This window comes from Canis lupus, chromosome 37, assembly GCF_011100685.1.
Source record: "Canis lupus familiaris isolate Mischka breed German Shepherd chromosome 37, alternate assembly UU_Cfam_GSD_1.0, whole genome shotgun sequence".
Lineage (NCBI taxonomy): Eukaryota > Metazoa > Chordata > Mammalia > Carnivora > Canidae > Canis > Canis lupus.
In genome coordinates, this window is record NC_049258.1 from 22,873,628 (window position 1) to 22,896,562 (window position 22,935).

Here is a 22,935-nt window from a genome sequence, read left to right on the forward strand (position 1 = left end):
TTTCAGCTCAGGTTGTGATCTCAGGCAGGTGGGACCGAGCCCTGCACGGGGCTCCATGCTCAGTGGAGAGTATGCTTAAGGTTCTCTCTCTCTCTCTCCTCTGCTCCTCTCCCCCTCCTCTAAAATAACTAAATAAATCATTCTTTAAATGCTTAGAATGATACATTTTATGCTATGTCACAATTTTACAATTAAAAAAACAAAGGTGATCAGGACTCCTGGGTGGCTCAGTCAGTTGAGCGTCTGCCTTCAACTCAGGTCATGATCTCAGGGTTCTGGGATTGAGTCCTGCATTGGGCTCCCTGCTCAGTGGGGAGTCTGCTTCTCGTTCTGCTTCTTGCTCTGCTTCTCCCTCTGTGATCTCTCTGGCTCTCACTCTCTTCTCAAATAAATAAATAAAATCTTTAAAAAAAAGATAGAGAGAAATCAGAAAAAAAGAAAGGTGATCATACGCCCCAGCTTGGGGGTGACCCCAATTTATATCGTTGGCCTGGCATACTTGATATTAGTGCCTCCTTTTCCTTTTAGTGAAGCCCTATGACTGTGTCCCAAACCGCATGGTAACTGTTCCGGGAACCCTGTCATCCAGCTAAAGCATGGGAAGAGTATCTGTCTTATCCCTAAACCTAATTCCAAAGCCCATGCTTTCTACGACCTCACACCCTACCGAGGGTCTAATGCTTTCCCCGGTCTACATCAAGTTTTCTAGTATTTTTCATTTCAACTCTGCTGCCTAACACAGAGCTTTGATGTGCTACCTGCCTAGTAAGAAACATTACCTTAATGCTTATCTCCAGAAATGCTTATATGTGTACTTAAAAAAAAAAGAAAAAGAAAAAAAAAGGATAGGTGGGCAAAAATAGGAAGAAACATCACAAACAGAATGTCTTCTGGCGTGGTCCATTGGGTTTTCGAGCTGGGGATGATGCCTGCGGTGTTAAAAAGCCCCAAAGCAACAGCACCTGGAGGATGTTACATGCAGTGGCCAACACAGACACTGATATTAAACAAACACCAAAGTCACTCTGTGCTTCAGCTGGTACAGGGCACGTGATGCCAAACACACAGACAGGAGCATCTGCTTGAGGCAGGAAGTCAGCGTCCATCCGGTAAATTTATCTTTGACCAAAAAGATTCCACTGAGGCTTTTTCTAGCCTCACTAGAGAGAAGGGAGCAGTGTTTCTTTCCCTACTGGCTTCTGGGTCATGCAGACTGAGCTGGGATCCCAACTTCCCACTCGTTCCCTCCAGCACCTTGTACCGATGACTCAAAATCTCTCATCTTGAGGGTCCAAATGCCTCCTTCGAGGCCTGCTGTGAGGATTCGGTCTTTGCCTGGACAGAGTGCGGTGTGCTGCTCAGCACACAGTGTAGCACTCGATGTTACTACCTAGAAAACTGAGGGTGAGACCACTTGGATTCTCAGATCCTAAGGAATATTTTTATTCTCTCCCCCATGAACCCAAATACCCACTAGCAAATAGAATGGCCGCTTCAACCACCCAGACCATCTGGGCTCCCAAAGCAAAAAACCCAGAGTTATCCAGAGAAGTTGCTTGCATTTTCTACTATTTTGCTGTCCAGGCTTGGCATAGAGCTTGCAATCCTATCTCCACCCGTAGCCGACGTTCGCCCACTTGCAGAGAAGTCAGGTGGCCCTGCCAGAGCACGTCTTACCCCACGTGTGGGGCCCTGTCCAGACCGTCACGCAGAGCCCAACTGGCCTATCCTGGTCTCTGCGAGCTTCCCGGTGACATAGCTGGTACACAACCCTCCCTCTCACTTCCTCACATACTCCCACCAGGTCCTCCCCTCGACTCTTGTTTTCTCTTTCTTTCCAGTAGCAGGGATATGACAGGCTAAGGGTATAATCCAGACACCGCTGACAACCCCTGGGAAGGGCTGTTGCTATTTTAAACATTTTATAGGAACTGTTTACCTACAATGCCTGGCAACACTCTTCCAGCAGAATCCTGACACACGGGAAGAGCAAGCAAATTATCACCCAGGAACATTTTCTGTTTTTGCCTCTATGGTTTTAAAGAATAACACCATTTAGCTGCTCCGCATGACTCAGCAGAGTGTGGTTTTTATGGAACACTCCAGCCACACAAGCATCTGACGCTCACACGTCCTGCTGGTGTCTAAACACCGCCTTGCTCGGTGACAGGGAGGCAGGCACTGGGGCATGAGAACTGCATACATTTCTGAGCATATAATGACTTAATAACTTTAAAAACAGGCATAACTTTAAAAACAGGCATAGAATGTCTATCACTGATTACACCAAATAAACACTACCAATTTTGAGCCAAAATGGTGCTTAAAAGTGTTTAGAAGAACAATTTGACTTTTAGCATTTATCTTCCTAGACAGACAAGTAAAAGTCCTTTTTTTATTTTAGCAGAATAATAATGTTGACTGTTACTGAACCATCAGAAAGGACATCAAATAACCTAAGTCAGAGACCACTAAGTGGAGAAGAGATGGAAGGGCACAAGATAAAATGTCTTGTAAATTAATAATAATAATAATAATAATAATAATAATAATAATAATAAAAGAATAGCAAAACAGAAGCCTGAAGCCTGGGATAGGAGCTTTAACCGGCTGTGGTCACCATGGAAAAGCATCACCTGAGAGAGGTGTGCTATGGTTACAACCAACAACACTTCCCAAAACATCATAATCCTCAACCTCAAACACAGCTCTCATCCCTGGTATCTACAAGTCACAGAAACAGGCTTTGGACAGCCTTGGCTCACCCATCTTGGAACCTATTCCTCTCTCAGGATTTCAGTCATGGTACTCGTTATATATGATGTCCCTGGCACGACATCACATTTTCTCGGCTCACATTTTCAGCTGGGTGACCACGGACAAGTTGCTTCCAAAAGAAATAATCATGGTACTTACCTCACCGTGCTGTTGTGAAAAGGATGTAGTGAACATGAATAGTGGGTGAAACGTGCCTGGCACTGTTTTCATTATTTTTTTGAAAGATTTTATGTATTTATTCATGAGAGACACAGAAAGAGAGGCAGAGACACAGGCAGAGGGAGAAGCAGGCTCCATGCCGGGAGCCCGACGTGGGAGTCGATCCCAGGACCCCGGGATCATGACCTGAGCCGAAGGCAGATGCGCAACCTCTGAGCCACCCAGGTGTCCTCACTGTTTTCATTATTATTGATATCTTGGGAGGCAAGATCATTCAGTGTGACTAATATTACATATACAAATAAATAAGAGGCATTGACATCTCATAAACCCCTGTAAGCTCCCTAGAACAGGGTGGATTAAGTAAAGTACAATTAGTTTAATGAGAATGAACATAACGATACTCATTCAGTGGCATGATTTTGAGGTTGTTCACTATTTCTCAAACATAAAGTATTTGACGGCATCATTCAAAGACAAGAGCAGTAAGTTTTCCACCGCTTGGAGCTCTGCAGATGCATTATTTCTTCTACTGAAAGTCTGTTTTCAATTAGCTTTTGAAGCTTTTGCAAATGAAAGTGCATTCTCTTCCATTTCAATAATGTCACACTTTACATCTTCTGTGACTGCAAGTAACTTTAAGTTCACGTTTGGCTTTGTTATTTGCTCTGCATACATTGCTTATCTTATTTTTTTTTTCATTTTGGGGAAACAGAGCGAATTTAGCTATAACTATTCGCAGCGTTTCCTCTACTAGGGGAATGGAGGTAGTACACACGCTGTTTGAAATTATTTTTCGGGGGTGCCTGGGTGGCTCAGCGGTTGAGCACCTGCCTTCGGCCCAGGGTGTGATCCTGGAGGCCCAGGATCGAGTCCCACATCAGGCTCCCCGCATGGAGCCTGCTTCTCCCTCTGTCTGTGTCTCTGCTTCTCTCTGTGTGTCTCTCATGAATAAATAAATAAAATCTTAAAAAAAAAGAAAAGAAATTATTTTTCATTTTTAAGGGAATTCCAAACATGGACATTCCCATCATGCTACTGCTACTCAAGGGAAACCATAATGCTCGGCTTTCCTTAATGCCTTGCTTGAGTTTCTAAATTGTATCATACAAGAATACCTAGAGCTCCTTATACCTCAGTAGGAAGTTTGTTTGTCTTTCAAAACTGAAATCCTCCTTAACATTTGTACCAGTTTCATCCTTTGTGAAAAAGAAAATAGGCTACAGTAATAAACAAGGAAACTCCTTCAAACTTAACACACAACCTGACCGGCTTCCCAACTCCACCTTCTTAATTGATGGTGGGTTTGTTTTTCACTCATACCAGACAGCACAGCACTAATGCTACGTAGTAGTCACCCTTGCTGTAAATGTTCCCTAGATATTTGCAGCCCATAAACATGTTTTGTTTAGCTGATGCAATTTTTTAATGTGCATCATCATCTAAAAATCTGGATATTTTATATGTCAATTTGGATTTTCAGCTTCCATTAAAAATCAAAAGTTCCACAGGGTACGTGGGTGGCTCAGTCCATTAAGTGCCCATCTCTTGGTTTGGGCTCAGGTCATGATCTCAGGGTCATGAGATCGAGCCCCACGTCAGGCTCCACACTCAGCCTGGAGTCTGCTTGAAGTTTCTCTCCCTCCCTCCGTCGCTCTCTCTAAAATAAATAAATAAGCCTCCTGCACAGCCGTACACACAGGCCTGAGAGCAGCACAGAAATGACACAACAGGCCACTTGGGAAGCTGCAATATCCACGGTGCTTTGTAGCTCGCGTTGCCTCCTGCCCTGGCTTTTCAACAGTAAAGAAAAGTAAGGCAGAGAGGCAGGAGCTCCTCCAGAGAGAGCTGCCAGGCTCAGCTCCAAACAACCCTTTCACATTTACTTGGGGTCCTGGAGAGAGGGGGGGGTGGGTGATGTATTATGGGCCCTCTTGCTATTAGGAGCTTTTGGACATGGTAGGTTCAGAAGAGGTCTAGTCCCACCTGCAGAAAGAAACCTTGACTGACCAGCCCAGTTTAGTAGGGTAAGGGTTGGCCCTTCTCACCAAGGGAAAGCAAGGTGACACATTCCTCCTGTCCATATGCTTGAGAAGGGCAGCCAGGGTGGCAGGACTTGGCTGGAGCAGCTTTATGATGTGCTTTTGGTGTTAGCGGAGGAGGGAACTGTTCCCCGGGGACAGTGCAGGACACAGCCACTTGTGGGATGCTGTGCCCCTGTGACAGATGTCTAGCAGAGATGTCCTCATCAGCACTCCACACCCAAGAGAGGACGCTCATCAACAGCCACTGCAGACTCTCCAATCCACCCCTCCCCAGGCCTCAGAAAATGATACCCATCCTGTTGTTTTCTTTTAACTTACTATAGTTCTCTCCTTTTCAATAATCCATCATTCCCATACCAGTAACTTGGGGATAAGAGTTCATCAAGAGTGTTTCCAGGGGTGCCTGGGTGGCGGAGTCCATTAAGCATCTGCCTTCGGCTCAGGTCATGATCCCGGGGTCCTGGGATCCAGTCCTGTATCGGGCTCCCCACAGGGAGCCTGCTTCTCCCTCTGCCTCTGTCTCTGCCTCTCTCTGTGTGTCTCTCATGAACAAATAAATGAATCTTTTAAAAAATAAATTAAAAAAGAAAAGAAAAAAAGTCCTTTCAGTACCTGTCATTATCCATTTGTCAAAGCCCTTACAATATATGCCACAAAGAGTGAACCTGATGCAAACTATGGACTTTAGCTAAATGGATCCATACGGTCTGTACCAAATGCACCCCTCTCCAATGCAAGATGTTAATCATGAGGGAAACCGTCGACTGTGGAGGTTGTGGCTGTACTTTCTGCTCTATTTCTCTACAAGCCTAAAAACTGTTCTGAAAAATTAATAGTTTCAAAAATTGCTACTACCAGAAAAAAAAGATCGATTTTATGCCTCATCACAAAAAATTATGATACGCTGCTGTCTAATCAACATGTGCCAGTTAAGAAGCTATCAACAGAGAAAGGAAATACAATGAATTCAGGCCCTACTAATTCACGATTGGTGATCATGCAAAATACCCTTCCACTTCAGTCTGAATCTCTCTGGCTGTGGCTTGCTAAGCAACCGGAAAAATTACAGAAGCACCGACTAAGCCATGGAGGACGATCGACTATTGTCACCACCTTCAGCAGCACTGGCCGGCTGTTTCTGAAAGCCTTGCATCAGCGAGGTCATAACTGGAAGTTAGTCTTATCTTTATAGCCAGCAGGTCGACCAAGACCAGCTAGAATTAGCCACCACAGGCTGCTAAAATACCTGTCCTCAATCCGAACATCTCACCTTTCCTTCTTTATTCCAAGCTGGCCTCCTCGGGCACTGCTATTTCTGACTGGCCGTTATCACCGGCACGCAGCAAGATCTCGACAGGTGCTTGCTTACCTCTGAGTCTTTGGCCTGCTGATTTCGAACGACTATCAAATTGTACAGGATCCTGTCATCGTCTGCCTCTGTGTGGGACGCATCGTGGGGCATGCTCCACAAATTCTTTTCATCATCTCTCGCCAGAGTTGCTCCAAACGAAGAATATGGATTGCCATCACTATGGTGTTCAAGGAAAGGGGTAGAAGTGCTTTTGTAATATTTGCAATATACATAATACTTCATATGCACGTAATCTATAATATTAATAAAATGTGTTATATACTGTATACCATATATATTTCTTTTTTTTAATTTTCTTTTATTTTTTATTTATGATAGGCACACAGAGAGAGAGAGAGAGGCAGAGACACAGGCAGAGGGAGAAGCAGGCTCCATGCACCGGGAGCCCGACGTGGGATTCGATCCCGGGTCTCCAGGATCACGCCCTGGGCCAAAGGCAGGCGCTAAACCGCTGCGCCACCCAGGGATCCCCATATATATATTTCTAATAACAAGGCCTGAACTGGGCACGCCTGGGGGGCTCAGCGGCTGAGCATCTGCCTTTAGCTCAGGGCGTGATCCCCGGATCCAGGATCGAGTCCCACATCGGGCTCCTTGCAGGGAGCCTGCTTCTCTCTCTGCCTGTGTCTCTGCCTCTCTATGTGTGTCTCTCATGAATAAATAAGCAAAATCTTTTTTTTTAAAGGCTTCAATTGTCTCTAATAATTAAGCATAAGAACAATTTTAATTATGCATAATAATTAAGCATAGAACAATTTTAAACATCACTTTAGAAAGGGCACAGAAGAGATGTAACCCGATGCCTGGGCAGGGGTGATTTTACTACGTTCAATATGAAATTTAGCACTGCACGTCTGAGCAGTGGGGAAAGAAAAAAAAAGGAAATCCAACGGAGGGATAAAATTCCTGCTTGATTAAAAGAAATTGCCAATCAACATGAAGAGGTGAACTTTTCTCGGGCTCCGGAGTTCAAGGGAGCACAGTACATTTAGAGCACACTCGCATGGAATGTCTATCAAGACCCTTGCAAGAAGATGAAGAAATGAATATGCATAACCAAATACATTCAGGAAACAATGTGGGATGTTGAGTAAGAACTTCAGTACGTCTGTTTTATGAGTTGCCCTTTTCAGGGCTGGTATCCGAGCGGGCGCTTACGGAGGAGGGGAGCAGCAAAGCCTCATACTCAGGACGTGCTCCTACATGGCCCTGCTTGGCTTCTGTGGGACGGTGCAGGCAGGGTCATGCCGGGGCTCTTCCCTTCATCTAATTATAAGTATGAAGCTCTGACTCCATGTTAATCACAGGGCTCGGGAAAATTGTGAACAAAACACACATGATCCCTGTCCTCGGATCTCACCACAGCCTGGGAGGGAAACATACTAATGAATGATCAGGTGACTATATGATAACAAAATGGGGCAAGTGTTCTAAGGGGGGAGTTCAGGGAGCCTTGAGAGCCAGCGGGGGAAGGTGTCAGGCAGGCAGCGTAAAGGAGGGGTGCTTGGGCGTTCCGCTAAGGACAAGAACAGAGTTCCAGGCAAGTGAAACAACACATTCAAAGGCTCTGGGTTGGGGGAGGAGGATGCAGGGTGTACCAATTAGAAAAAATGGGAATATTGGCCAGAAAGCAGACGAGATGCTGGAGAGGGAGCTAGGGCCACGTTTTCTCACACTGATTGGAAATGCGGTCTTTATTCCTAAATACGAGGTAAGATGTGAAAGGGCTCGAAGCTGCATGATGGTGAAACACAAACAGAATTACATCTTTCAAGCTTTTTCTGGCTAAAGTGTGGAGAATGCTTTAGAGGGCCAAGAGTGGATTTGGGAGATTCGTGAACTCGTGAGATGACTCAGGTGAGACGTGACAGGTATGAGGAACTGAACGACGGTATGAAGGGAAGTGCACTATTTTGGGGAATGTGGAGAAAGCAGAGGCTTTCTGGCCCATTCACCCGGACGGTGACAGCTGCCATTCCCTGGAGCAGAGCTGGAAGCCCCTAAGGCCACGGGGTGGCCGGCACACCTGCAGATGTGACACGAGGCAATGACAAATGAGGACCACCGGAAGACACCCAGATAAGCAGGGCCTGGGAAGGAGGGACAGATGTAAACTGGCAGAGGGGCTGAAGGTTAATATCGGGATGTAGACAAGCTGGTGCTAAGGAAATCTTGCACTAGGAAGCAAAGTGCCGGTCACTAAAATGGGCTTCAGCAGCAGGGTGAGGGCGTCAGGCTACCAGAGACTCACACTTAGGAGAGCTTGTAAACAAACTGGAGCAAAAGTGGGGAGGGGATCTTGGAACCAAGGCTGGCAGGAGGCCAGCTCTCTGCCTCAGACAGAGGGCCGAGACACCGGACCCCGAAACCCTTCCAGCTGCAGGATGAGGTGCAGGGTGCGGGGCTCGATACAGAGATCAGAGCTGGGACGACCCCTGGGTGGCTCAGTGGTTGAGGTCTGCCTTTGGCTCAGGGCATGATCTCAGGGTCCTGGGATCGAGCCTGCTTCTCCCTCTGCCTGTGTCTCTGCCACATTCTCTCTCTCTCTGTGTGTGTCTCTCATGAAAAAATAAATAAAATCTTTTTAAAAATAAAAATAAAATAAAGAGATCAGAGCTATTGGGAACAGAGCAACCTATGGGGAACTGGACGCTGCCCGGCCACACTGTTCTCAGCCACCCTGCTCTCATATGGGCTGCCCGACATGCCAAAGGCCGCAACGTAGAGTGCAGTTCTTCTTCAGAATGATGAGCCAACAAAGAAGCTAATCAAGAAATGGGCAGAAGATGTGAAGAGACATTTCTCCAAAGAAGATATACAGATGGCCAAGACACATGAAAAATTGCCCAACATCACTCAGCATCAGGGAAATACAAATCAAAACCACAATGAGATCCCACCTCACTCCAGTCAGAACGGCTAAAATCAACAAGTCAAGAAACGACAGGTGTTGGGGACACTGTGGAGAAAGGGGAACCCTCTTGCACTGTTGGTGGGAATGCAGGCTGGTGCAGCCACTCTGGAAAACGGTGTGGAGGTTCCTCAAAAAGTTAAAAATAGAGCTACCCTATGACCCAGCAATTGCACTAATGGGTATTTATCCCAAAGATACAAATGTAGTGATCCAAAGGGGCACCTGAACCCCAATGTTTACAGCAACAGTGTCCACAGTATCCAAACCATGGAAAGAGCCCAAATAAATGGATAAAGAAGATATGGTATCTGTATACAATGGAATATTACTCAGCCACCAAAAAGGTTGAAATCTTGCTGTTTGCAATGACGTGGATGGAACTAGAGGGTATTATGCTGAGCGAAATAAGTCAGAGAAATACAAATACCATGTGATTTCACTTATATGTGGAATTTAAGAAACAAAACGGAGAATCATAGGGGAAGAGAAGGAAAAATAAAATAAGATGAAATCAGAGAGGGAGACAAACCATCAGAGACTCTTAATCACAGGAAACAAACAGGGTCGCTGGAGGGGAGGTGAGGGTGGGTGGATGGGGTAACTGGGGGACGGGCATTAAGGAGGGCATGTGACGTGATGCGCACTGGGTGTTATATGAGACTGATGAAGCACTAAATTCTACCCCTGAAACTAATACTACACTACACGATAACTAAATTGGCTTTATTTTTTTTTTAAGATTTTATTTATTCACGAGAGACACACAGAGAGGCAGAGACTCAAGCAAAGGGAGAAGCAGGGAGCCCAATGTGGGACTCGATCCCGGGACCCCAGGGTCACACACCAGGCCAAAGGCAGACACTCAACCGCTGAGCCACCCAGGCATCCCACTAAATTGGCTTTAAATAAAAATAAAAATAATAATGATGATGAGCTGACAAAAGAAGAGGCAAATAAGGCCTCTGTGCCCTGGCCACACAGGCCTTTAACGATGTCAAATTGATTCATTCATCCTTCAGCTGTTGACTCAACAAACATGGAATGGACGCCTGCTGTATACTGAGCACCAGGATGGGTGCTTCAGGGACTTGAAAACAAATAGGACATTGTCCCTGCCTTTGCCCCTAGTGTGACTATAATGCAATGAGATAAGTGAAAATAAAGTTTTTTAGGGCAGCCCGGGTGGCCCAGCGGTTTAGCGCCGCTTTTAGCCCAGGGCCTGATCCTGAAGACCCAGGATCGAGTCCCACATCGGGCTCCCTGCATGGAGCCTACTTCTCCCTCTGCCTCTGTCTCTAGCTCTCATTCTCTCTGTTTCTCTCATGAATAAACAAATAAAATCTTTTTAAAAAAAGGAGACATACACATCTTAAAAAAAATTTTTTTTTTTAGGTATAAACAGAATGTCTTAGGACCAGAGGAGGGGGGATCCCTGGCTGGCTCAGCAGTTTAGCGCCTGCCTTCGGTCCACAGCATGATTCTCGAGTCCCAGGATCGAGTCCCACATCAGGTTCCCTGCATGGAGCCTGCCTGTGTCTCTGCTTCTCTCTCTCTGTCTCTCTGTCTCTGTCTCTCATGAATAAATAAAATCTTAAAAAAAAAAAAAAAAAAAGGACCAGGGGAGGACTGACAACCTGTGTGATGAGAGAAGGGAGTTCAAGAAAGGTTTCATGGAGGCTACACGGAACCCAGACCTGCGGGATGCTCAGCCTGTGGCCAGGAGGAGAAGCCGAGGGAAAGGCATGCCCAGCAGAGGGAACAGCAGGAGCGGGGCACAGAGGCCTGAGGTGCCCACAGGGCTGGGGGATTCCAAGCCTCCCTGTATGGCGACACCGCACACTGTGCCCACAGAGGGAGACAGAAGGATGGGAAGAAGAAAAGGTCATTTGGGGTCAGATGGGTGACAGCGCTGGAGTTGGGGCTTTATTCTGTGAACGCTGAAAAGTTAAGGGGATTTTGAGCCTCGTCAGCTCTGGGTTTTAGAAATAACTCCGGGGGAGGAAGGAACAAGGACGTGGCCTGGGAGTCTGTCCCAAGGCGTGACCTGATCTTTGAGGTCCTTTGTTGGGGGGCCCAGGGGTGGCTGGGGGGGGGGGCGCAGAGTGCAGCCGGAGAGGGGCAGGGCTCCCCTGGCAGGCAGGGACAGAAGCCCACAACCCTGCCACCACCAGATCGGCCACTCGATTTAAATCTCATCGGCTAAGAGTTTCCAGGAAGGTTTCTTTGGGGCGCAGGTGGAGTTCTGCTAATAGATCCCTGTGTCATCCTGAGCATCTGAAGTACTGGTTGGGGCGAGCAGGAGCGGGGCTGTGGCTGGGGACACTGGAGGGGGGGTATGGACACGAGGGGATGCCCTCCAGCGTCCTAGGAGGGACAAGGGGACACTGGCAGCGCTGGAGTCTGTGGTCAGAGCCCAGGGGTGTGAGCAGGGTCCTGTGAGACAAGGACGCCTCTCCGTGGGACAGCTCGGGGGAGGCCGGCGTGGGCCGTGAGCCTCCGGGGAGGTCAGGACGGGGGCTTGGGAGCAAAAGGCCGGGGCTGGACGCCTCGACCTGGGAGAAAGGCGTTTGCATGGCCTGCAAACCCCAGCATCAGCGGCTGGCTGGGCCTGGGGACCCAGGAAGTCCTCGGGGACGAGCTCGGCCTGGGGCGGGGAGAGGGGGTGCAGAGAGCAGGTGAGAAGCCGGGAGCTGGGGCCCGGAGGCCGACCCCGGGAAGGGGTCTCTAACGTGAAGGGCGCTGCCCACGTTCCTGTGCACAAGCACATTTCACAGCCCTTGATAAACTGCATCGCACAGGCCCATCCCCCCGGCTCACAACCGTCTGGGGTCACAAGGGGAAGTAGCGCTGTCCCCTCTGCAGACAGTCCTCCCAGGATGAGGTCCCCGGGGGGTGGCTCCCAGCAACCAGGCTCCCAGGCTCCAATATCCACCCCCAAGGGGAGCGGCTCAGGTAACGAGGATGCACAAACCGGCCAATTCTCCAGGTGGCATCTCCGGGCATCGAGACCCCGGCGGGACGCAGGAACTGCAACCGCGGCTGATGCCACCGTGCGTGTCCCTCCGGGGCCACGAAACCCTAGGACTTTCCCGGAACCGCTCTTTGCCTCGCCCCTGGTCAGCTTCCTTGCTCTAAGTCTCGACTCCTAGACAAGCCGGTGGAGTTCCCCGAGGGCAGCGACGGTGGTCTGTGCTTTCTGACCCCGCACCGCCTGGCAGGGCCGGGCACGGAGGAGGCGCTGTCAGAATCCCCACTGACGGGCGCCTGGTGGCTCAGCCGGGGAAGCGGCTGCCTCCCACTCAGGGATCCCAGGGTCCCGGGATCGAGTCCCACGTCGGGCTCCCCGCAGGGAGCCTGCTTCCCCCTCTGCCTGTGTCTCTGCCTCTCTCTCTCTCTCTCTCCTTCATGGATAAATAAGTAAAATATTTAAAAATAAAAACAACAACAACAACAATTGTGTTGAATGTGACAAATGAGCTGTTAAAGGAAACCTCAAACATAAGTCACTGCCACCACTTTTTTAAAACTGCCCTTTCAAAGCAGGACGCTGGGAAATTAGCTAATATCCACCTGCATAATCAACCAGCGACAACTGATCATGAACAATCTGGCCACTTTTTAAAAATATTTTATTTATTTATTCATGAGAAATACAGAGAGAGAGAGAGAGGCAGAGACACAGGCAGAGAGAAAAGCAGGCTCCATGCAGGGAGCCCGATGCGGGACTCAATCCCAGGGCTCCAGGACCACGCCCTGGGCCTAAGGACAGGCGCCCAACCGCTGAGCCACCCAGGGATCCCCCCAGATCTGGACACTTTTTGCTAGAAATCCACAATTTCTTTGCATGTTTAGAGGAGATTAGGACAGGTGCCTTCCTGGCTAGTACCCCCTAGACCCATCCTCTCTCCCTCTTTACCTCGTTGTCTCTCTCTCTCTCACCCCAACACACACACACACACACACACACACACACACACACACACACACGTGAACATGCTGGACTCCAGCCAATGCAAAACACAGCCTCTCCTGCTTGGTCTGCAAACCCAAATGCAGCTCTCCAGGAAGGCCAACAGGGCCCGTGTGGGAGGGCTCCCGTCTCCAGACGGCGGGGGCCTCCAGAGCCCTCTCCACACGTAGCGCGGCCCTAATGGGGCGCAGTGTTGCCCTGGCGTCCCACGAGCCTCACATTGCCTAGTCACTGACACCCAGGGGACCACATACAGCAGGAGAGAGAATCGAGAGCTTCTGTCTCTGAGCGAGCAAGGCCTCCGTGCTGTTGGCCTGTGGCTCCTGCCGTCCTCCGGGGTCTGGGCCGCGGGCCGCGCGTCTTCTCAGCCAGCCACCGGGCACGATGAAGGTCAAGGAGGGTGCAGGTTCCTTCAGAAGGCTCTGTCATAGGCCACCGGGCTCACCGGGTCCCGGATTCTGTGCCCCAGCATGCTAGTCCTTGCTCCTTTTATCCTAAACCACCCCCCAGTCCAGGCATCAGCCCACTTTATTTTGCAATGGTAAACCCTGGGGACACCTCCCTTTGGCTCAGGTCATGATCCCGGGGTCCTGGGATCGAGTCCTCATCAGGCTCCCTGCTTCTCCCTCTGCCTGTGTCTCTGCCTCTCTCTCTGTGGCTCTCATGAATAAATAAGTAAAATCTTTAAATAAAAAAATAATAAAATAAAATAAGATGTAAACCCTGAAGGTGGAGAGTCCAGAAGGAAAGAAGTGTCTAAAGGAAACAACTGGAGAAGCAGCTTGGGAACCTCTGTGAAGGACTCCGAGGCTTGTGTAAGGAGAATTCTGTGCAAAGGCCCTGAGGTCTGAGCCCAGGAAGCCCAGGGAGGACATAAGGCAGCGAGGGAGGGGGTGTTGAACCAGGAACTTCACTTTCTCTCCCTCCTCCATATAATGATTTCCAAAAGGTCCTAAAGAAAGTGAGAGCAGCTGTTTTGCCTCCGGCCACCATCTGCTGGTGATAAATATTTTATGAACCTCAGGCATTTGAGAGGTGGCTCTGAAGTTACATTAGAAGCAGAAGGGGCTGTTGCTCCCAAAAGGTAGGATGACTCCACCCCTAGTCCCACCTGGGGGCACAGGAACGCAATCCCCAGGGAGTCTTTGCTTTTAACCCACCTCCAGCTCACAGGTGATTCAGGAGACCTGGACTCCCTACCTGGGGCTTGCGGGGTGCAAAGTGCCCCGGGGGCACTCAGACTGCTTACCAGGAGTTTCTAGAGTTTTCCACGAGTCCTCCCTACCAACAGGATTTTGGAAGGCCCCACAAAATACCATGCGCACAGGTGGCTGGTGACAGCAGCAGTTGCAGTGACTCTACATACAGCTCTGCGCACAGACAGGCAGGCTGCGTGCTGGAGATCTCTGATGTGAGACTGAAACCCCTAAGGCAGCGAGGAGATAAAAATCTCCAGTGGGGCACCTGGGTGGTGCCGGTTGGGTGCGAAACTCTTGGTTTCAGCTCAGGTCGTGATCTCGGAGTCGTGAGATCCAGTCCCGTGCTGGGCTCCCCAGCGGAGCAGGGAGTCTGCGTGAGATCCTCACTGCCTCTCCCTCTGCCCCTCCCCACCCCTGATACAGCAATAAATATTTTTTTATTTAAATCTTCAATAAATGGGACATCTGGGTGGCTCAACAGTTGAGCATCTGCCTTCGGCCCAGGGCGTGATCCCGAGATTGAGTCCCACATCGGGCTCCCTGCATGGAGCCTGCTTCTCCCTCTGCCTGTGTCTCTGCCTCTCTCTGTGTGTCTCTCATGAATAAATAAATAAAAATCTTTAAAAATCAATCAATCTTCAATAAATAGCAACCAAACGTCTCAAAAAACAGATCTCGGAGGCTATTTGGTGGCACCCCCCCTGACTACCTAAGGACACCTCATCTGATTCCGGGTGTCTGCCTGTGGAGCCCCCTGGCTTCCAGACCTTTCCCTGCCTCTTGCTAAGGAACCGTCCCAGTGATGCAGCAGGTGGACCCCAGCTCCTCTCCCTCCCCTGCCCTCCCCCCTCCATCCCTCCTTGATGTCTCTCTCTCCTTCCTTCCCTCCCTCCCTTTATCCTTCCTTCCCTCCCGCTGGATACTCTGGCTCTTTCTCACACCTGGCCCATCCGTGACTTCACCCCCAGTCTAAACACGGTTCCAGAGATGCCAGAGTCCTCCTCAGCCTTTCACCACCGAGGTCCATGAAAAGCACCACCCAGGGGCCTCCTTCCTGCCCCTGCCCCTGCCCCTGCCCCGCTGCCTTCCGCTCCCCTGGCCGAACGTGCGTTCCTAGTGCGTTCCTAGTGCTTTCAGGCTTGAAGACAGCCCTGACCAGAACCCTATGACATGGACAGGGGGTTCAGGACGACTCCACCCATTCCTGGCCTCTCCTCTGCTCCCATGCACCCCTTCCCGTGGCTTCAAATACCACCTACAGGAGGAACATCCCCAAGTCTACACCTGTGTCCCCAGGCTCCCACCCTATGGCTCCTTCCCCCTCTGTGGGTGACTGATAGACAGCTCGAGCTCGCCACGCTCCAAGCCAAGCACCCGGTCTTCCCACCCGCCTCCCCACCCGCAGTCTCCACTCAGATCACCGAAACGCCACCCCTCCGACTGCGCGGGCCTTGAGTCTCTTGGCTTGGCAGGCTGCTGGGCCAGGGGGGGTGGGTCTCACGTCTTGCACAGGAATCCGCCCCCCATCATTTTCTCCGCCTCCCTCCTGCTACCGTTGCCCCCCACCAATTCCATCCCTGACACAACAGCCAAAGAGTGATCCCCTTACTATGTAAATCAGGCCGTGTCACCCCTCAAAACCCTGCAGTGGCTCCCATTTGACCTCGAATATAAGCCAGTCATACCCTGTTCTATTAGGCCCCAGGTGACACCCCAGCAGCCTCTCTGGCCTCTTTGCTGTTCCCTGAACCACCCCCCCAGGCACACTGACTGATCCTTCTCACTAGAATGTTTTCCCCCCTGATAGCCACATGCCTCCCCCGCTCCCCTCCTTCCACCTTTGTTTAAACATCAGTTCCTCCATGAGGCCTGCCCTAACCAATGGCAAGTGTGCTCCCCTGCCCATGCTCTGTCCCTTCTATTTCCTACACACTTATCTATCATCCAATTTACTGTTGTTTGCTGCTTCCCTCCCCCCTCCCCCGCCACCCACTGGAATAAAAGCCCCACAGGAAGAGGATCACTGCCTACAGCACAGGGGCTTAGAACAGCTCCTGGCACGTAGCAGATGCTCAATAAATATTTTCTGAAAGATGAAATATTGCTTCCCAAGGTCACAGGGCTCTGAATGGTACAGAGGAGGCTGGAATCCCGGCCTGCAGACTCACAGACAAGCTTTTAACATTTCTTAGCTATTTAAGTTTATGAAGGTGGGGCTCATAGTCTCACGGGAGGGCCCAGGCAATAAGCACATACATTTATGTCAAGTGATGCTCAGGGCTCGGAAGGAATAGATGGTGAATAAGAGACAGACTGGGCGCAGGGGGTGAGGCCACTGTTTTAAAAGGGGCTATTGATTTCGAGCAGAGACTTGAAGAAAGGGAGGGAGTTACCCATATAGGTCAAGTGGAGGAAGAACATTCTAAGCAGGCAGGGCAGGAAGTGCAAAGGCGCTGAGACAGGAGGGTGCTTGGTGCATGTGAGGCCCCAAGGGAAGGCCAGTGTGGCTGAAGGATGAACGATGTCACCTGATGGTGCTGACTTTAAAATCTAAACCTGCCGTAACAACCCTCACGTGGAAGCCGCCCACAAGTCCACCAACAGTAGAACAGGGGCAGCCCGGGTGGCTCAGAGGTTTAGCGCCGCCTTCAGTCCAGGGTGTGATCCTGGAGCCCCGGGATCGAGTCCCACGTCGGGCTCCCTGCATGGAGCCTGCTTCTCCCTCTGCCTGTGTCTCTGCCTCTCTCTCTCTCTCTGTGTCTCTCATGAATAAATAAATAAAATCTTTAAAAACAAACAAACAGTAGAACAGGTGAACAACATAGAGACCCCACAGAGCAGTGAGAATCACGAGGTAAGCTACACGCCGCCACCTGGATGGATCTCACCTAGTTTGATGTCATTCGGGTACAGTTTAAAAGCAGGCAAAACTAAAATACATTTGCAAGGTGCACACCAAGATGATAAAGCTATAAAGAACAGCCAGGAAACCACTACCACGAAAGGGGAGATACAATCAGGGGTGCAGGATACAGGGCTGCCCATAGCGATCTCTTGCCCCGGGGGGTGGTCACAAGAATACTCACTCTATAGTTGTTTATACTGTACATATTTTTACATGTTTTTAGCTTCTGCTATCACATATACAAGCCTGAATTTCTTCAAGTTAAGAAAAAAAGTAATAAGTAAGGGGAATTCAGTAAACTCTTACCACCCTCCAGGCAGTAGGGCGGTACTTCAGATACACACGCTGTCCTGCCAAATTTATTCCCTTAAAAAAAGCCCCAAAAGAACAGAGTGCACAGTATATAACTGGCACAAAACAAATATGCATCAAGCAGGCTAGAAACGACTTCGATCACTCACAAAATAGTTTACCCAGCACTGAAGCACAATTTACTTTTTAAACAAAGGTGTAGTGATAAGATCACTTCAAGATATCTAGAGAACAGAAAGCTTCCAGAAAGCCTCGATCACGTGATGCGTGAGAGACCGAAACTTCCATCTTCTCAGGAATTTCCGAAGTCTCTGCGGCTGACTCATGCAACTCGCAAAAGGGAAAGGGGGTTTGCTGGAGGTCGCCTACGAAGGGAACCTTTAACAAGCCATCCTCGGGACACCTGGGTGGCTCAGCGGTTGAGCATCCTCCTTGGGCTCAGGGTGTGATCCTGGGGTCCCCGGATCGGGTCCCACATCAGGCTCCCTGCATGGAGCCTGCTTCTCCCTCTGCCTGTGTCTCTGCCTCTCTCTCTCTCTCTCTGTGTCTCTTGTGAATAAATGGATAAAATCTTTAAAAACAAAAAATGAGCCATCCTTATGGGAACCTCGACTGGGTGACTCCTTGGGAAAGCGTTTACCTCCTACTCATTAGACCTGAGGCCCCTTCTGGGAACTGGGCCCTTGACCCACGCCTCTCTCTCCCCCATCTTTCAAGAAGGTAAGAAGTGCATCCAGGCTTTGCAATGGATTCCTCGAGCAAGCCCGGAGCCCCTCCCTGCAGTGGGGATGGTCTATGCCTCGGCAGGCACTTCCTCTGAATCACCGTCTGGCCGGGGCTCCAGGCCTTGCACCTGCAGGTTCTGCAGGGAGTCGTGGCTGAGCTGTGTTAGCTCAGGGAGCCCTGCCCACACTCTGGGAAAAGAATCCGGCCATCTGGGCCCCGGTCTGAGAGATCTCACTGGCACAAACACTTCAGCCAACGTTTCTTTAAGCCCTTCCAAGGGCAGAAGACGATTTATTCAGCTCCGAGGTCATGTGAGTCCATGCTGTGCGATGGAAAGCGCACATGTAAAGGATCATTGTCCCTCCGGAGCTGGTGGGGATTGCCTTTCGAGTGTCTTAAACCCACCGCCCTTCTTTCCCACGGGCACCTGCTTTCAGCAGCCCCAATACCGAAAAATGGACCCAGGAGCTCTCGACCACAACTCGGGGCAAGTCTCAACTGCAAACACGATCTCTCACACGTACCACCTAAGCAGCTAGTCACACGTCTCGCTGCGTGCTAGGCAGCCCCTGCTCTTCCTACGGCGCTGAAACATAAAAGGGTTTGAGTCCCAGCTCAGCCAGGTATGCCTCTGCGCCAGCTCCTGAAGCTCTAGGGCCTCAGTTTCTTCAACCATCGAGTCAGGATGACAGGCACGACACTTGAACCCCATCGCCCCCATATCTGCACATTTACCCACTTACTAAAGTTTATCTGGCACCCCAAACCGATACTGGTGGTGCCTTCGCAGCACCCTAGGGGCACGTCCCCGGCTAGGGTCCAACAAGACGATGCTCTGATTTCTCACATCAGCTCTCACGATGTAGACAAGCGTCCTTGTCGTGGTATCTTTAGTGCCACTTGTTTTTTTTTTCATTTTCGAGCTTTTTATTGGTGATTCCGCTGTTTAGGACGGCCCCCAAGCATAGTGCAAAAGTCCCAAAACATGTGTGTTAGATAAGCCTCGTTCAGGCATCAGTGATGGTGCTGTTGGCCGGGAGCTCAACGTGAATGAATCAACGACATCCAGACAACAAGGTGTTTTGAAGCAGAAACACACAACATAAGATCCGTAGTGAGCAGCTGACCAATCGGCCGGCAGGACCCTGACCCTGGATTTTCCCGGATTTGGGAGAAATGGTTCAGCAGCCTATCATGCTGCACCTGCGGGGACTACAGAATGCAGCTGCCATGCGTGGCAGGAACCGCGTGTGCCTCCAGGGTCATGGCCAAGAAGTGGATCCAAAGACGGTACCAAGCCCACTTCGGTCCGAAGCAGGACCCCAGGAGGTGGGCCCCAAGCAGGAGCTCCAGGAGGTGGGCCCCAAGCAGAACCCCCCGGAGGTGGGGAAGCTGCCCGGGGAAGGCTCTCAGCCCGGCCCCCCGCGCCCTGGGCTGGCGCTGCAGCAGGAGGCGCGCTCACTGCGCCCTCGGAGGCCCGGGAAATTCCAGCCTGCTGCCCCCCCTCAAGGCCCGGTTCCATTCCTTCTCGGAATCACGACCCCCCAGGGCCACGTGCGATTTTGTTTTATTTCCCCCTCCGGGAACTCCAGGCACCGCGGCAGGAGGCACGGCCGGCTGTTCCCGGGGCACTGGCCGCAGATCCACAGGGGCCTAAGTTCTGTGCAGGGACCGGAGGGCTCCCTGCGAGGAGCAGGCTTCTCCCTCTTTGTCTCTGCATCTCTGTGTCTCTTATGAATAAATAAAATAAAATCTTAAAAAAAAAAAAAAAAAAAAAGACCAGAGGCTCAGGGAGGGGGTGCATGGAGGAGAGCCGGGAGCTAAGAAGTGTGGACGCTCATGACACGGTTCACGAGGTGGCTTGACAGCCACGGACCAAAACTGAGCCACAGAGTAATTCTCTCCCTTTGTCCTTGGGCCTGTCAGTAACAGGACGGGCGCGGGGCTTACCTGTTCTGATAAAACTCAGAGATCCAAGTAGGTAAACACTAAAGCCTAAGACTGTACTTCCCAGAAACGCTTCAGAGGGGCCCTGGGAACTAGGCCTCAGTGTGTGGCGTTTGCATGGCACTTCCTTCACATGGCCCTCCGGACCTCGATGGCTGTCCATCCGGGATGTCACAGGGCAGTGGACTCTGGCACCCGACCACTTGGACATCGCCCCGCTCAAAGGCTGATGGCAGCTGTGCCTCCAGAATCATATCATTTCCAGGGCCACAACTCATGCTGGGGGGAGGCGGGGGGGGGGTTATAAGTTTTATATGCAAGAGCACGCCTTCACCACAATGGAAGGAAGCCATGCTATAAAATCGAAAAAAATCCCAAAGCTCTGAACTCAGACATTTTCCCAAAGGTACCCTATAGTGGGTTGAATAGTGTCCCCCCCCACCAAAAAAAAAGACATGCCCAAATCCCAACCCTGGGTTCCTGTGAATGTGACTTTCATCAGAAACAGGGGCTTTGCTGATGTGATTAAGGATCTTGAGAGGAGATCAAGCTGGATTTATGATGGACCCGAAATGCAATGATTGGTGTCCTTACAAGAGCAAAGAGAGGCGTATTTGAGACAGAGGAGGAGAAGCACATGGAAGAAAACAGAGGCAGAGACCGGAAGTGGCCAGCCAGAAGCCAAGGACACCACCAGCCACCAGAAGCTGGAACCTGCAAGAAGCAATTGTCCCTAGAGTCCTCCTGGCTTCCAGCACCGTGAGAACACATTTCGGTTGGTTTAAGCTACGAGATTCGTGGTAATGCATCGTGCCAGCCCTAGGACACCATGATACACACCCCATATGTTTCTTTTAATTAGTAGCATGAAATCTTGAGCCAAAAAGTCATTCACTACTTTACAAATGACCAAAGCCATTACATCCCAAAACAATCCATGTGTCCTCAGCGCACACCGGTTTGTTGTGGTTTGATCACCATTTATTTTAGGCACAGAGGCAGGGTAGAGAAGAATGGCATGCAGAACCTCAAACCTTCCAAGATGATTGAAAAGAAGAGCCTTCTAGGACTCTGTCCTAAAGTTGGAGTGAAGGCGAGAAAACTGAGACTGAACCAAACTTCTGGCTGTCCTTGGGCCTGAAGCCTGGAGTTAAGGTCAGGCCCCAGGTCCTTTCTCCAGACCTGTTTTGAAGCTGCCTGGCATGAGAGATGACTGCTCACCTACTCAGGGCTGCTGAAACAGCCCTGGGCAGCTAAGGAGCTGGACAAGCAGCTGTGATTCACACGCCCTGGGCCTTCAGGCTCCTTCCCTGGACCCCGACGGTCTCCCTGCCCCTAGAGTCCAAGGCAGACGAGTTCAGCTGACACAAGGCCACAGGAAGAGGCCAACTTGTGTCAAGCCTGAAACAGCCCTGCAAGATCACACTTCTAAGTCTGATTTCCCAGGCCGCCTGCCTGGCTGGCTCAGTCCATTGAGTGTCCAACTCTTGATCTCGGCTCAGGTCATGATCTCAGGGTTGTGAGATTAAGCCCTGAATCAGGCTTTGCCCTCAGCAAGAAGTCTGCTTGAGGATTCTCTCTCCCTCTGCTTCTGTCCTTCCCCTTGTTGGCATGTGCACGCTCTCTCTTTTCAAACAAATAAATGAATCCTTTTTAGGGGCACCTGGATGGCTCAGTGGTTGAGCGTCCACCTTTGGCTCAGGTCATGATCCCGGGGTCCTGGGATCGAGTCCCATATCGAGCTCCCCGCAGGGAGTCTGCTTCTCCCTCTGCCTGTGTCTCTGCCTCTCTCTCTGTGTCTCTCATGAATAAGTAAAATCTTAAAAAAAAAATTGTTGATTTCCCCATTTTGTAGAAGAAAAAGAACACTAAAGTTTGAGGAAAGTAAGAGAGGTCCTCCTCCAAATCCCACAGTTAGTTAATAACTGAAACTAGGACTCAGGTCTCCTACGTCCCACTGGGCTTGGGTCATAGGTCCAGGTTGCTTCCACTTCTAGGTAAAAGAACTACACCCATGAAGGACATGGAAGAAGGGAAGGAATAAGGGGCCAAGACACACGGGAGCTAAGGCTACTGATATCCACCCGTTTCTTGTGCATAAATACTACGAGTTACTTTTGGAAAATATTTGGTAGTTTTCTGAATTTTCTACAGTGCCAGGCATGAACTTGGAAGCCTGACAGACATGGATTCAAATTCTGGCGCTCCAACTTACCAAATGTGACTTTGAATCCATTTAAACTCTCTAAGCTTTGAGTTCCTCCTTTATAAAATGGAGATAAATAACTCCTATTTCATCCAGTCCTAGGGATGACTAATGACAAAAGATATGCAAAGAAACCTCATTGGTGCAATGACACCCGCCCAAGATTCACCATTTCTATAAAGTTAAGAATGAAGGTAGATGCAGTCATGAGAGACACATGGGGAGAGGCTTCAATTCTATAACTGTTTTCTTAAGGTGGACGAGTATACGTGTGTTGGCTCTACTAGTCTTTTTAGCATTTTGTTTTATTTTTTTAATTTTTAAAGGATTTATTTATTTATTTATTTATTTGACAGAGAGAGAGGGAAAGGGAAAGTGCACAAGTAGAGGGGTGGGGGAGAG

General features: G+C 50.0%; 1 protein-coding gene across 1 annotated transcript in view; it reads right to left on the reverse strand.

The window, feature by feature from the left end:
• MREG (melanoregulin) overlaps positions 1–22,935 on the reverse strand; it is a 62,527-nt gene that overhangs the window by 34,945 nt on the left and 4,647 nt on the right. The window contains exon 2 of the mRNA XM_038585112.1: positions 6,352–6,511. Coding sequence (XP_038441040.1) covers positions 6,352–6,511 — 160 coding nt within the window. The remainder of the gene's footprint in view (positions 1–6,351; positions 6,512–22,935) is intronic.